Source organism: Polypterus senegalus, chromosome 16 (genome assembly GCF_016835505.1).
Source record: "Polypterus senegalus isolate Bchr_013 chromosome 16, ASM1683550v1, whole genome shotgun sequence".
In the NCBI taxonomy this organism is placed as follows: Eukaryota; Metazoa; Chordata; class Cladistia; order Polypteriformes; family Polypteridae; genus Polypterus; species Polypterus senegalus.
Window position 1 is genome coordinate 2,185,942 of NC_053169.1, and position 12,527 is coordinate 2,198,468.

Consider the following 12,527-nt stretch of genomic DNA (forward strand, 5'->3'; position numbering starts at 1 on the left):
TGAATTATCAGTATATTTAAGATGTAATTTAGTATATATAATAACATACAAATTATTTATTATACATTTTGTAATTTATTCAAAGGTGACCAAACTATCCAATCCTGAAAGTTTTTTTTTTTCAGTGCCACCAGTCCTGGATCCTATTGATGAATCAAACACGTTACATGAATCAAATGAATTGATTCACTTAAATGGGTAGTTTGAAAGAATCACAGCAGTAAAGTGAATTGAAATATCCATCACGGCCATGATGCTATGAAGATGGTGATCCACCTGTTAGCAGAGGATGCCTCTCCTTGTTATTGATGCAGTGAACAAACTGCGGGCACTGTAATGTTGGGACTAAGGAATTGGATTTGAGGCCCCAAAGCTGTCCATTCAGCTTTCTCTGCAACTCTCTTTGTGACCCCGAGTAAATCACTAAACCTTCCTGAGTTCTGTGGACAGCTGTAAAGTGCCATGATCTTGTTGACTATGTGAATACATCAGCCCAATGTAATGTACAGGTATTAGAAACTTCAGGCCTCAACAGCATGCATTGTCCCTCAAAGGAACCTAAAGAATTGCGCTACTCCTCAGACAATACAGGCACCTGGGAGGACAGGCTGGGAGCGGGGACAACTCAATCTATGACGTCATGCAACCTAAATCATCCCGCTGTTACCTAATCCTGCACAACATTCTCCAAGTGCTGTGGAGCCTTAAGTTTCTTTTCTGTCTCTGGTGCATCTTTAGGATTGCGAGCGCCAAGATTATCATTATAATTGACAAAGCTGGAGATCGTATTTCCATAACACTTTTGGCGGCTCAACAAAATATCTACATGTGACAAGAAACTGTTATGGAGTATCACTTTGTAAAATTTGTTTTCTTGTTCCTCATGGGGTTTATGTTAATTTTGGAATTATATTTTCTTAACTGTGTTTCTCTCTGGGGTTGGGTTTTGTAATTTGTACTTGGCTATTGTGGAAAAGTTTATTATTGTTATAGCTTTAATTTGTTGCATTGTAATTTTGTGTTTCTGTTGCTGAAGACACTCCCAGTTGCAGGTATGGCATGACAGTTGACATCTTTAGTGTGTCACCATAAATACCAGGTAGACGTAGTTCTCAGCATCCATAATTCGATTAAATTCTTTAAAAAACACACTAAACCTTTGCTTTGTTTCTCGTTTTTCTGGTATTCTGAATCTTTGATGCCGTTTTTTTTTTTGCATATAAGTTTGTTTCGCATGTTGACTAACGTCGTTCAGCTGTTTTCATGTTCCTAGTTATTATCCTCCTCCTGTCCTCAACTTTGATTCATTTCCCAGTCCTGTTGCTGTGTCTGTTTTCTCACTGTCCGACTCAATGCAGTACAGAAATGAGTCTGGTGATTTGATTCAAGCACTAAATGACAGACAAACGCACGTAAAATTAAAGCATGTCAGGTTTTTCCGACAGGAAATAAATGCCTTTTGTCTCGTGTCAGTGGAGCAAATTTCACTGGAAGGGAAACGTAATTTGTTTTGCAAACTTACTTGGAAAGCAAAATGCTGACTTCCACTGTAAATTCCATGTTTGGAAATCATTTCATTCTTCACTACCTGGGAGCATCAGGGGAAAGGCAAGAATCATATATGTGTGGTGCAAAATCCATCTCTGGTGCCACTCACACCAACATGTGGGCACCCATTAACGTGACACGCGAATCTTTGAAGATGTGGGAGGAAAACCAGAGAGCTCAGCGGAAACTCAACATTGAGACAAAGAAAACAACAACAAAGTCCAAGGCGGAACAACAACTTCTGCACCACCATGCCACTTCCTTCAGGGCAGTGATGTCATACAGTTAAGTAGCTTTTAAAGCATTCGTCAAAATATGTTTATTTTATAAGCGCAAAAATAGCTATTCATAAAGGGAGCATTCAGTGCAGTCTTCAGTAATGGAGCTGGAACCAAACTTCACTTTCTCTCCTTAATACTTTTAATACAACTGATATAAAGGAAACCTTTTAAAAAATGAGCCACACAAAGACACAGCTCGTCCAAAGATTGTATTAAGTGTTTGTAAACATTCAAGTCAAACTATCTGAGAACATTAAAATTCATCTTACCTGTTTCTCCAGGTGGGCCGGTCTTTCCCATTATTCCAATATCTCCATCACTGCCAGGTTTTCCAGGTGGTCCTTCAGGAAAAAATAAAAACTTTATTTTGTTAATATTCATCCATCCCTCTACAGAACATATTTAACCCATTTTTAGTTGGAACACATCTTTGCAATATCGGTCACAATTTCCAGACCATTTTCCTGTTCAGGATGCCCATCCATCCCGTGTGGCACTTACATCTGTTATTGCAGCAAAAGGATTTCGACAAAGTATGAATGTGCAGACGGTGAGTAGTTATGCATACACTATCTTTGGAGTTTTTCTTCTTTAGGTAACTATACACAGAAGACAGTTTATTTGGATTTTGGAAATGTATTGTTATAGCATAAGAGTTCACGTTCAGAATACTGAATGCATATACAGTATATGGGGACAAATCTTTTGTCATGCATAAAATGAGGATGAATTTTAAGGGGATTGAATACTTTTGCACGCCACTGTATTTATCCATCCATCTCCTAAGCCTGTTTAATTCTGAGTAGGGTTGTGGGAAGGTGGAGCGTAACTCTGCAAGCACAAGGGAAAGGCAGGAATAAATTCTGTACAGGGCACAAGTCCATCGCAAGGCATTATATTATATTATTCATCCATCTCTCCATTTTCCAAGCCTAATGATCCGGAGCAGAGCTGTGGGGGAGTTGGAGCAGCCTAACTCAGCAAGCATCAGGTGAAAGGCAGCAACAACACTTGAAAAAGGCACCAAGTCCATCACAGAGTTATATCACATCATACCATACCATCCTCTAAGCCCACTTAATTCTGAGCAGGGTCCCGGGGGGCTAGAGCCTATTCCACTAGGGCACAAGGCAGGAACAACCCCTGGACAGGGCACCAGTCTAATACAAGGCCCTTTATCATATTACCTCTCTATTATATTAAAAAGGTTTGTTGTCATGTCCGAGTTATTCAGCCTTGACTACTCCCCTCCACACCAATCGCCCAGTCATTACTCCTACTGCACACATCCTCTCTCCGTACCATCCTGTGACACACTCAGTGCTAACTCACTCTTCAAAGCAGTCGGTTATAATGGCAAGGAGAAAAGCAAATTATCTATTTGAGAATGTCGAATTTTAGATCACGATAGAAAAACAGCAGCAAGAGCTAATAATGATTGCCAAAAAAAAAAGAAAATGAATAAAAAGGAGCTACACATAATAAAAATCAAGTACAAAGAGAATCATCCAATAAATGAAAAAGAGACAAATATCCCGAATAATATACAAATAGAAATGCAAAAAGACGTTTATAAAATCTAAATTCAAGTTTACTTTTTAAAATTCACAGGTGTAGTGAAAAACTCCAATAACTTAGAAATTTTCCATCTATAATAACTAAGCACCAAACCAGATTCCTCCTGCACCCCGCATACTCTTCTATATACCATCTCTCTAAATACAGACGCTTTCTCTAATGGAGGGGCACCCCAACGTCCATTGAATGGCTCAGCTGCGAGATAGCGGGCATCTGGCACCCACCCCCTGGGGTTGCTGAGCCCCCTAGTATTATAATAACAGATTTATCTGGCCTAGCCTTGGTGAGAAAGTGGAAAATTGCCCTTAAACTTGTTGTATTCAATGCACACCTTCTGTCGGTACTGGAAAGTGTCCTTCTATAGAATATGCTTGTTTTTTCCCCCTTCTGGTTCAAAGGACCCCAAATTGCAGTTAATAAGTCCAGGGATGATATAACTGAGCTGAGATGGACTGAGGTCATGACAAAATGGGGAGGGAGAGGCTTGACTGTAAGAAAGGTGAAATGTAATGAGTGGAAATGAAACCTTGAATGGCACACATGCAAACCAGCACATGATGATCTCAGTCTGCCTGGTGCTTCTTTTTTGTTGATACGCACCACTGTCATATTTCTATCTATCCTGCCCCCTATTGGGCATATGGTGGAAACCAACCCTGGATGGAGCACCAGTCCACTGCAGTTCTTCCATGCAAACCCACAGAATTATCATTGATTATTTAAAGAGTGTGTCTTTGGTATATGTGAGGAACACCATCAACCAGACGAGAAGCTAGTAACAGGGTCACTTTCCCAACTTCATATAGGATGTGCGACGTGGACGCAGGATGCTAGAGCAGGAGCGCCTTCCTTAATGATTAATAATTAGAGTATTGGTGAATTTGTGAATTTCCACTTGGGATTAATAAAGTATCTATCTATCTGGTCTGAGTGGTAAGCCTCCTTGTGAAAGATTCCTTGAATGGTACAAACAATGGACTGAAATGATTAAGTGACATAATGGAGGGATATGTTTAGACAGTTGATAAGCTTCAAAGTAAAGCACAGAACACTTGACTGCAGCCATCGAGTGAGACATCAATTGCAAAAGTCCTGCCTGTTAAATATTTGCCATTAAATCAAAAATCACACACTCACTTCCTTAGAAGTCACAGCCTGTACTCCCCGTTTAGCTTCAAAGCATGTGCGACCCGAGTGTGTCTGTGAAAAAGAAAACACATTTCCTGACTGAGTAATTTATTTATGTAGGAGTCTGCTGTGTGTTATCTTTTGCGTGGCATTCCCCTTAAAGACAACAAAGCCCAGTATGGCAGAGAAGTGAGTCAGTGATTACTTTTTGGTTTGCCAGGAACCTGAAGTTAATGCTGGATGAACCCTTACTGACCTTGGCTTTTTGGACTTAATTGCTAATTAACACGCTCTGCTAGACCCCTGTTATAAATTCCACCTTGTTTTTATGGCATATTTTAATTGGTAGAATTCATGAGGAAGCAATACTTCTAGTTGATTTATTTCCTCATAGGTGTCTGGTTTATTAGAAAAGGCAGCTTTTAAATATAGAGATATATAAACGGGGCAAAGTACATTGAGGCAGAGGACTTCAGGACTCTGTTAGAGTGACCATGGAGTCGATGGTCAACCTCCCTGAAAAGAGCTCTAATTGCCTAATCAGTTCGGCCAAGTGGCCAACTCTAGGAAGGGTCCTGGTGGTCTAAACTTCTTCCACTTCACAAGACTCAAAGCTTTATAAATGTTTTGATCTCCTTGCCACCACAGTATGATCACGGAGGACCACAAGAGACTTTTTTGGATTTCACGGTTTTCGTCCTGACATGCAGTGTGAATTGTAGACCCTCTATACCCAGGTACACGTGTGCTTTTCTAAATGATGTCCAATCAATTCAGTTTCCTACACGTGGACTCCAATCAAGTTCTGGAAACATCTCAAGAAGAATTAAAGCAAACAGGAGGCACCTGAGCACAATTTGGAGGGCCACACAGCAAAGGGTCTTAATACTTCCAGGAATGAAAGATTTCAGCTTTGGATTTTGAATAAATTTGCAAACCTTTCCATAAATACGTTTTCACACGTTAGTGAATGTCGACTGACAAATAAATGCTTGGGCTCAACAGTCGAAAGCAACAGAGAGTGTGGCAGAGAGGTGGAGAAGTGAGTGCAAGCAGGGTGGACTGGGTGGAGAAAGAGTGTCAAGAGTGATTTGTGATAGTAGAGTATCTGCAAGAGTGAAAGGGAGGGTCTCTAAAACAGTGGTGAGACCAGCTATGTTGTAAGGTTTGGAGACAGTGGCGCTGACAGAAAAGACAGGAAGCAGAGCTAGAAGCGGAGGAGCTGAAGAGGCTGTGATTTTCGCTCGGAGTAACGAGGGTAAGACAGGATTAGGAATGAGTGTATTAGAGGGACAACACAGATATGACAGTTTGGTGACCAAGTGAGAGAGGCGAGATTGAGATGGTTTGGGCACATGGAAAAGAGAGATGAGGGACTACATCGGGAAAAGAATGTTGAGGATGGAACCACCAGGCAAGAGAAAAACAGGAAGACCAAAAAGGAGATTTATGGATGTGGTGAGGGAGGACATGAAGGCAGTTGGTGTGGCAGGAAATGATGACAAAGACGGGGACAGATGGAGATGAATGATCCGCTGTGGTGACAGCTAAATGGAAGCAGCTGATAAAAGAAGAAGAATAGTGTTGATTGATGAGCAAAAAAAGCAAATTTCTCCATTTGAAGGGGTCTTAACACTTCCTGACCCCAGTGTATATCTTTAGTTCAGTATTTGAATTTGAATTCATAGAACTTGAATTGGATTCTTGTTTAGCATTGCGAGTTTGGACATTTATTCTTCATTTGACTTGTTTTTCGTCACCATACAAGGGCTTTACGAGGTGAGACACAAAAATAACCGGATTAGTACAAAATATATATTTCTTGCTGAATTACAGCATTCTAAACATCGTCGCCTTCTCTATACACCCCCCTACTGATCTCTACACCGCTCCAGACGTATCATCCATTGATTGAAACAGTGCCAGAAGTCTTCTTGCTTGCCATTTTTGTCTTCACTTCATCTATTGAAGAAAAATGTGTTCCCTTCAGGTCACTTTTGATTTTTGGGAACAAGTAAAAAATCACAGGGAGCTTAATCTGGCGAATAGGGAGAATGAGCGAGAACAGGAATGGTTTTGTTAGTCAAAAATTGCTTTACGGAATAAGCAGTACGATCATTTCAAACAATCTGATTCACCATTTTGATGTTTTCATCCATCTGAGACGAGCGTGAGCAACCTGGGCGTTAAACGTCTTCCACATGTTCTTGTCCTTCCTTGAAACGTTTGTGCCACTCAAAAATTTGTGTGCGAGACAAACTGTTATCACCGTACACTGTTTTTAGCATCTCAGAAGTTTCTGTGGCCATTTTGTTCAATTTGATGTTCATTCGCTATTCGATTATCGTGGCAACTTGTGTAGCAATTGTTGTGCAAATAATGACTGGGCTGTTCACAGGATATACCGAGCCGGTCGGTGGTTTGAGAGGGCGTGTAGGATGGGATACAGTTCTAGGATTCACATCTGGCCAACCTCCAGATGGTTTTCCAGGAAAGCCCCAAGCCCAGTCCGGTTATTTTTGTCTTTCACTTCGTATAGAACACCAACCAACAGCTATGAGTTGTAGCAAGGCTACATAACTTGTCAGGCGGGTTGGCCTTCTGGACTGTCCGTCACTTTATGATGTGGCTGGGAGGGTGTCTATGAATAACCCTTCAGGCACTTTTGTGGATGACCAAGTGCTGGGAGGATCCCGCCCAGTAAATATTCCAGCTGCCAGTTGCCGACGTTATGTTACTATAACAACCAAGCGGGGAAAGGATGTTTCGGCAGGAAACTTTTCTTTTTAAGGGGAATGGCGGATTGAGGAGGGGAGGAAACAAGGAAAAGGCAGAAGGCAAGGAGGCGACTATCTGCGCTTTAAGAATCGTCAGGATCAGACTTCACCCTGAGACGTCTGCTATTTGTGGGTGGCCACCCCGAAGCTGAATCAGTGTGACAATTCCCTGAGAAGAGGCCAGGGGCTGGTGTTCTCTGGGTGTTCCCGTTTGGCGAGTCAGACCCGTGATTGAGTTTCTTCGGGATAGCCAGCCAGGAAGCCATTTCGCCAGAGGACTGTTTTTGTTTTCCTCACTCCATCCTACAGTAGGAACTGTACTGCAGGTTTCTTCGCCGTGTTTATGGACTACGTGAAATCTTTCTTTTTGTTTTCTCTGAGATCAGTTTTTTTTTCTCTCTTTATGTCTGTGTCAAACCGTGGGTTAAGATTTCGCCGCTCGGGAGGGTCTGGGGAAAGGGGGTCACAAATTAGCACTCAGGCACCGGGCAAGTAAATGTATTAATTGGATTTCAATATATTTACCAGTCCCACTTCCTTCTGATATTTTGCCAGTTATTTAAGGGCATGTAAAGGGGAGAAGAGGGGCAGAGGGCCGAATACGTTAATGCTATTTTATCCTGCAAATATCCCTCTCGGGTGGTGAAGTATAGTAATCGCATTCCCATATCGGTCGATTGTTACAGAGATGTGAACCACAGGACAAAATACCAAGACCGAAATGACTGAAGTTGTTCAAGGGATGAATCCGTAATCTCGGACTCTGCATTGAATGTTATGTGGGGTTTTAAAGGTAGGCATCCATGACATGGCATATACTGGGAGGCAGAATTTACTAACTCTGTGGTAGATCCTTGCGACATACTCATAAAATGCCAAAACTACAAAATGGCATCAAGATGCACTTGAAATGAAAGGATACTGGCGGAACCAGAACTGAACAAACAACCAAATGACGCTAGGATATGTGAACCTAATTATGCTAAGCATACATACGCAAGGACAGGCAGGGGATCTTAAGTGATTAGAGCGGAGGCACAGTTCGCAGATCATGAAAGAATGTGCTACATTGGGGTCTTATCTATTTGAGGGCTGAATATTTTTTCAAAAAAAAAAAACACAGTTTCTGACAAGCAATGGTGTCACACAGAAATCAACATAAAACATCTGTTTCTGCATGCTGTGGCTGCCAGTTTGCCAAGAATGTGTGAAAGGCTTGCAGCCAGGCGGTCTTTGCGTAGCTGGGATACGTCGCAGTGCACTGCAATCTGGTTTCTACCTCTTATCATTGTTAAGTGGCAGTCCTCCCTGGCGAACACTGTCAGTACGATGATTAGCAGGGGCCCAGTCAGCTGAAGCTGGAACCTCACAATCGTTTTCAATCACTTGTATCAAAATCTGACAAGTCATAGTCCATTCAGGATAATAGGCAAACGTCCACAGAGTATTTGGCTTTATGCATCCGCTTTGATCTCTTGCCAGATGTCAGTGCCATTCTTACCGTTGATTGTGCCTTGCTACTTGGTCAAACCAATGAATCTAACTTTCCTTCTAGCAACGAGAGTCCAACTAAAACATAACGGTTGGTTTTGTCACAGTTTACAGTCAATTACTATCGACAGTCGACATCAGCCCTGAAAGAGTTAAAGAGCCTGACACATACTATTGATTCCAGTCCATACATGCTACTGGTCACAACGCTAAACGTGTGAGTGTTTCAGACTTGTCAGGATGAGTCAAACCAGAAGCCCTGTCAACACAGATATGATGACAGCTCTGTGGTGAGAACTATGCCTCCGTTCCCACCGAAGGATGGAACTGCACCGTCAAAAACCCCAAATGAAGAATTACAAGACCTCTGCACAGTTTCAATGGCTCCTCTTCGGCTGTACTTATAGGATTATACTGCAAAGTACATTAGGAATAAAAGCTGCGTGCTTTCTTTTATACTGTATTTTCCAGGGTGGATGCACTTTATGGACAAAAGGATTGGAACACAACTCTTAATTATTGAATTCAGGAGTTTCAATCAGATCTAATCAGACATGAGTGTATAAAATAAAGCACCTAGCCATACAGTCCACATTTACAAACATTTGTGAAACAAAATGGGTCGTTCTGAAGAGCCTGGTGACTTCAAGTATGGTACTGTACATTATGCCACCTTTGTGTAAGTAAGGATGGTATCTAACGTAGGGTGCTGGGGTCTCTGATAAGGTTTCATATAAATTCTGGGCATGACATTTATATTTTTTTTAGTATTAATGTTTCCTCCCACTTGACTCTGATTGAAGTTACCCTTTAAGTCTCATTCCCATCTGTAAATGAAACTTTTTACTACAAGTACTTTGAAGCTGTGATTTTTGGACTAAGCTTGTCGCTGAGCGAATGTGGCGCGTTTTTAAACATTTCTCATGGGCTGCCAACGTTGCCTTTCAAGACCACTCTTCTTGTATAGTCTTCTTGATGACAAGCTGTTAGTGTAATTCTATCTATTTATGCCAAAACTGAAAAGAAGAATGCAAATCCCACACTCAGGATCACCATTAAGCCTGTTCCAACAGCTGTGAGGATGGTGCCTTGTTAGTTTCAAATGTTTATCTAAATGGTGACAGCAAATGAATGTTTCAGACAAAACGTCAGGAAAACGTGTCTGGTTTCTAATGAGAGCAACTGTTCATTAATCTCGGACATATATGGTATGCCATTTTTAGAATTAACACATTACACCCTTTGCCTCACACTTAGAAAGTAGCGGTTGTTTGCCTGACATCCTTAGGAGATTCATGATTTGTAATGGAGTCTCTTATTGTGCAATTCCCTGGCATCTGCACACACCTGCTTTGGGATTCCCAGCCTGCGCAGAAATGGATGAACAATCTTTTAAAGAGAAAAAGCTCAACGTTCTGAAGGAGCATACATGAGGGTGGGCTCAGATTCAATAGTGACATCGGCACAGTGCAGTATGGTAGTTTTACAAACTCGACCAAGAGCCATAGTAAGGTTTGGGGCAGCCACCCGTATATTTTTTCCTGGCTGCAAAATTGAGAACCAAAACAGAACTGAAGGGATGATAGGGGAAAAGTGGTGGCTTTTAAAGGCCAATATAGGAAATGACATCTTGGGCGGAACCAGAAGGGTCTTCCTCCATAGGCTCGGGCCCGTTAATGACATCAAAGGGGCCGGACCTGGAAGGGTCTTCCTCTATAGGCTCGGACCCAGAAGTGATGTCAAAGGGGTCGGACGCAAGCTTGACGTCGTCAGGACCAGGTGGGATTTCCTGTGAACGGTCTGTAGAAAAGCGAGAAGAAGAGTCAGTGCTCTCTGCTACATCCCGGTCTGGCTTGGCATTACCCTCATTCAAGCCCTTTAGCTGCCTCCCATGCGCACGTGTGCGACAGTAGGTACATACAAACATCTAGGATTATTATGAAATAACCGGGAAATGTCCGGGTAGTAGAATGTTCTGGAGAAAGCACGAGAGTTAAAACGTCCAAATGCAGACATGTGTAGAAAACAACGAAGAACGGTCGCTCCCGCTGTGTAGCCTCAAAAAAACATACAAAAGGCCAATGTGATATGCCTTGTCCTGTTACTCGCACTTTACTTCTGAATGCACTTTAGCAAATCACTAAAAACAGAACAAAGATAACATACAGTATCATATGAAGACATTGTTTTATGAAAAATATACACGCTCAGTTTGAATTTGATGCCAGCAGCATATTTCCATAAAGTTGGGAGAGGGGAGACAAAAAAAAAATAGAAAAAAAAAATGAGGTTAATTGGCAACAAGTCAGTCACATGACTGGGTATAAAATGAGCATCCCAGAGAGGCGGAGTCTCTCAGAAGTAAAGATGGCGAGAAGTTCAGCACTCCACTTTGGTATACTGGGAATGTGGAGTCTTAGAGGGCTGACCCTGTTGGGGTCCTTGGGTGCCACCAGGGGGCGCACTATGGAAAGAGAGCCTGCAGGTGCCGTGCAGCTTCCGTATGACCCCAGAAGTGCTCCCGCAGGTTGGTTCAAGACAAAAGGTGGCATCTCACTCCCTCTCTGTCAGAGTTGGGCGACACTCGCAAAGGAGGACATGCAGGAGACGGAAGCTGTCTGATGGCTTTTTTTATACAGCGTTGGTCAGAATAAAGCCTGCTGAGGTATTGATGTTAATAAAATATAATTTCATTGATGATGGAACTGTCTGTGGTTGAGTTGCATCGGGTGCCGGGGGCTCTGAGGTGCCCTTTGTTGGTCACTTTTACATTCATGTGTGTCTGTGTAAGGTTAAAGGATTTGGCTCTGATATTCAAGACTTAAATTGCAACTCCGTTGCCGTTACCACCTAATAGCAAAACTGTCCTAATTTTCTAACCCTGATATTAAGAGCATACATTGGTCAAAGAGCAGGAGATAGTTCCATCCTTGAAGCTAATTTGTTCTGATAACAGCAGCTGTAGATTGTCCAAAATATTTCATCCAGATGACAGAGGAACCTTAGAAATCCCACAAATGAGGCAGGCTGTCAGACTTGTTACGTCAGTTAATAGCAGAGCTCTCCCAAATATTTCACAGAAGACGTTAACATAAGAATTCTAAAAATTAGAGAAAACCATCTGGTCATTCTCAAGTGTTTGTAACATCTGGCTTTTACACTTTTAATGTGCAATACCTTTGTCACGTCAATGCATGTTATAATAACGGCTCTGTGACATGAAGTATTATGCGTGCAAGTCGTCGTTTAGCTGGTTTGTCTGTACTTCCCTGCTTGATCGAGCGATTCCTCCAAAACATTATGTATGTATGGGTCAGAGGCGCTGTAAATATATGCAGGATTCCCCCATCAGGTTTACTTTTACAAATCCCAACGTTTGCATTGCAAGTTGTGTAGACACGCTTCAATCCTCATTATGTACAGTGAAAGAAGGAGTCACAACACGCGAAAAAGGTTTGGGGAAGCCACCCTTATATTGTCCCTGGCTGCAAATGGGTATTCAAATGAACGCAGCAGTGTTCACTTTGAGTTCTACGACTGAACTGATGAAGCAGTGATATGATGGTGGCTTTAAAGGCCCAAACCGGAAGTGACGTCATCTGTGGCCGGGGCTGGAAGTGGCATCTTTCGGGGCATTGGAAACAGAAGTGACATCATTCATGGCGTCAGAAAAAAAACGGACGTGGCATTGTTCCTCCTACTCGCACGTGTGTGACAGTACATT

General features: G+C 42.1%; 1 protein-coding gene across 1 annotated transcript in view; it reads right to left on the minus strand.

Moving 5' to 3' along the window:
• LOC120516232 (collectin-10-like) overlaps nucleotides 1-12,527 on the minus strand; it is a 43,283-nt gene that overhangs the window by 16,286 nt on the left and 14,470 nt on the right. Inside the window, exon 3 of the mRNA XM_039737743.1 lies at nucleotides 2,099-2,170. Within this exon, the coding sequence (XP_039593677.1) occupies nucleotides 2,099-2,170 (72 nt within the window). The remainder of the gene's footprint in view (nucleotides 1-2,098; nucleotides 2,171-12,527) is intronic.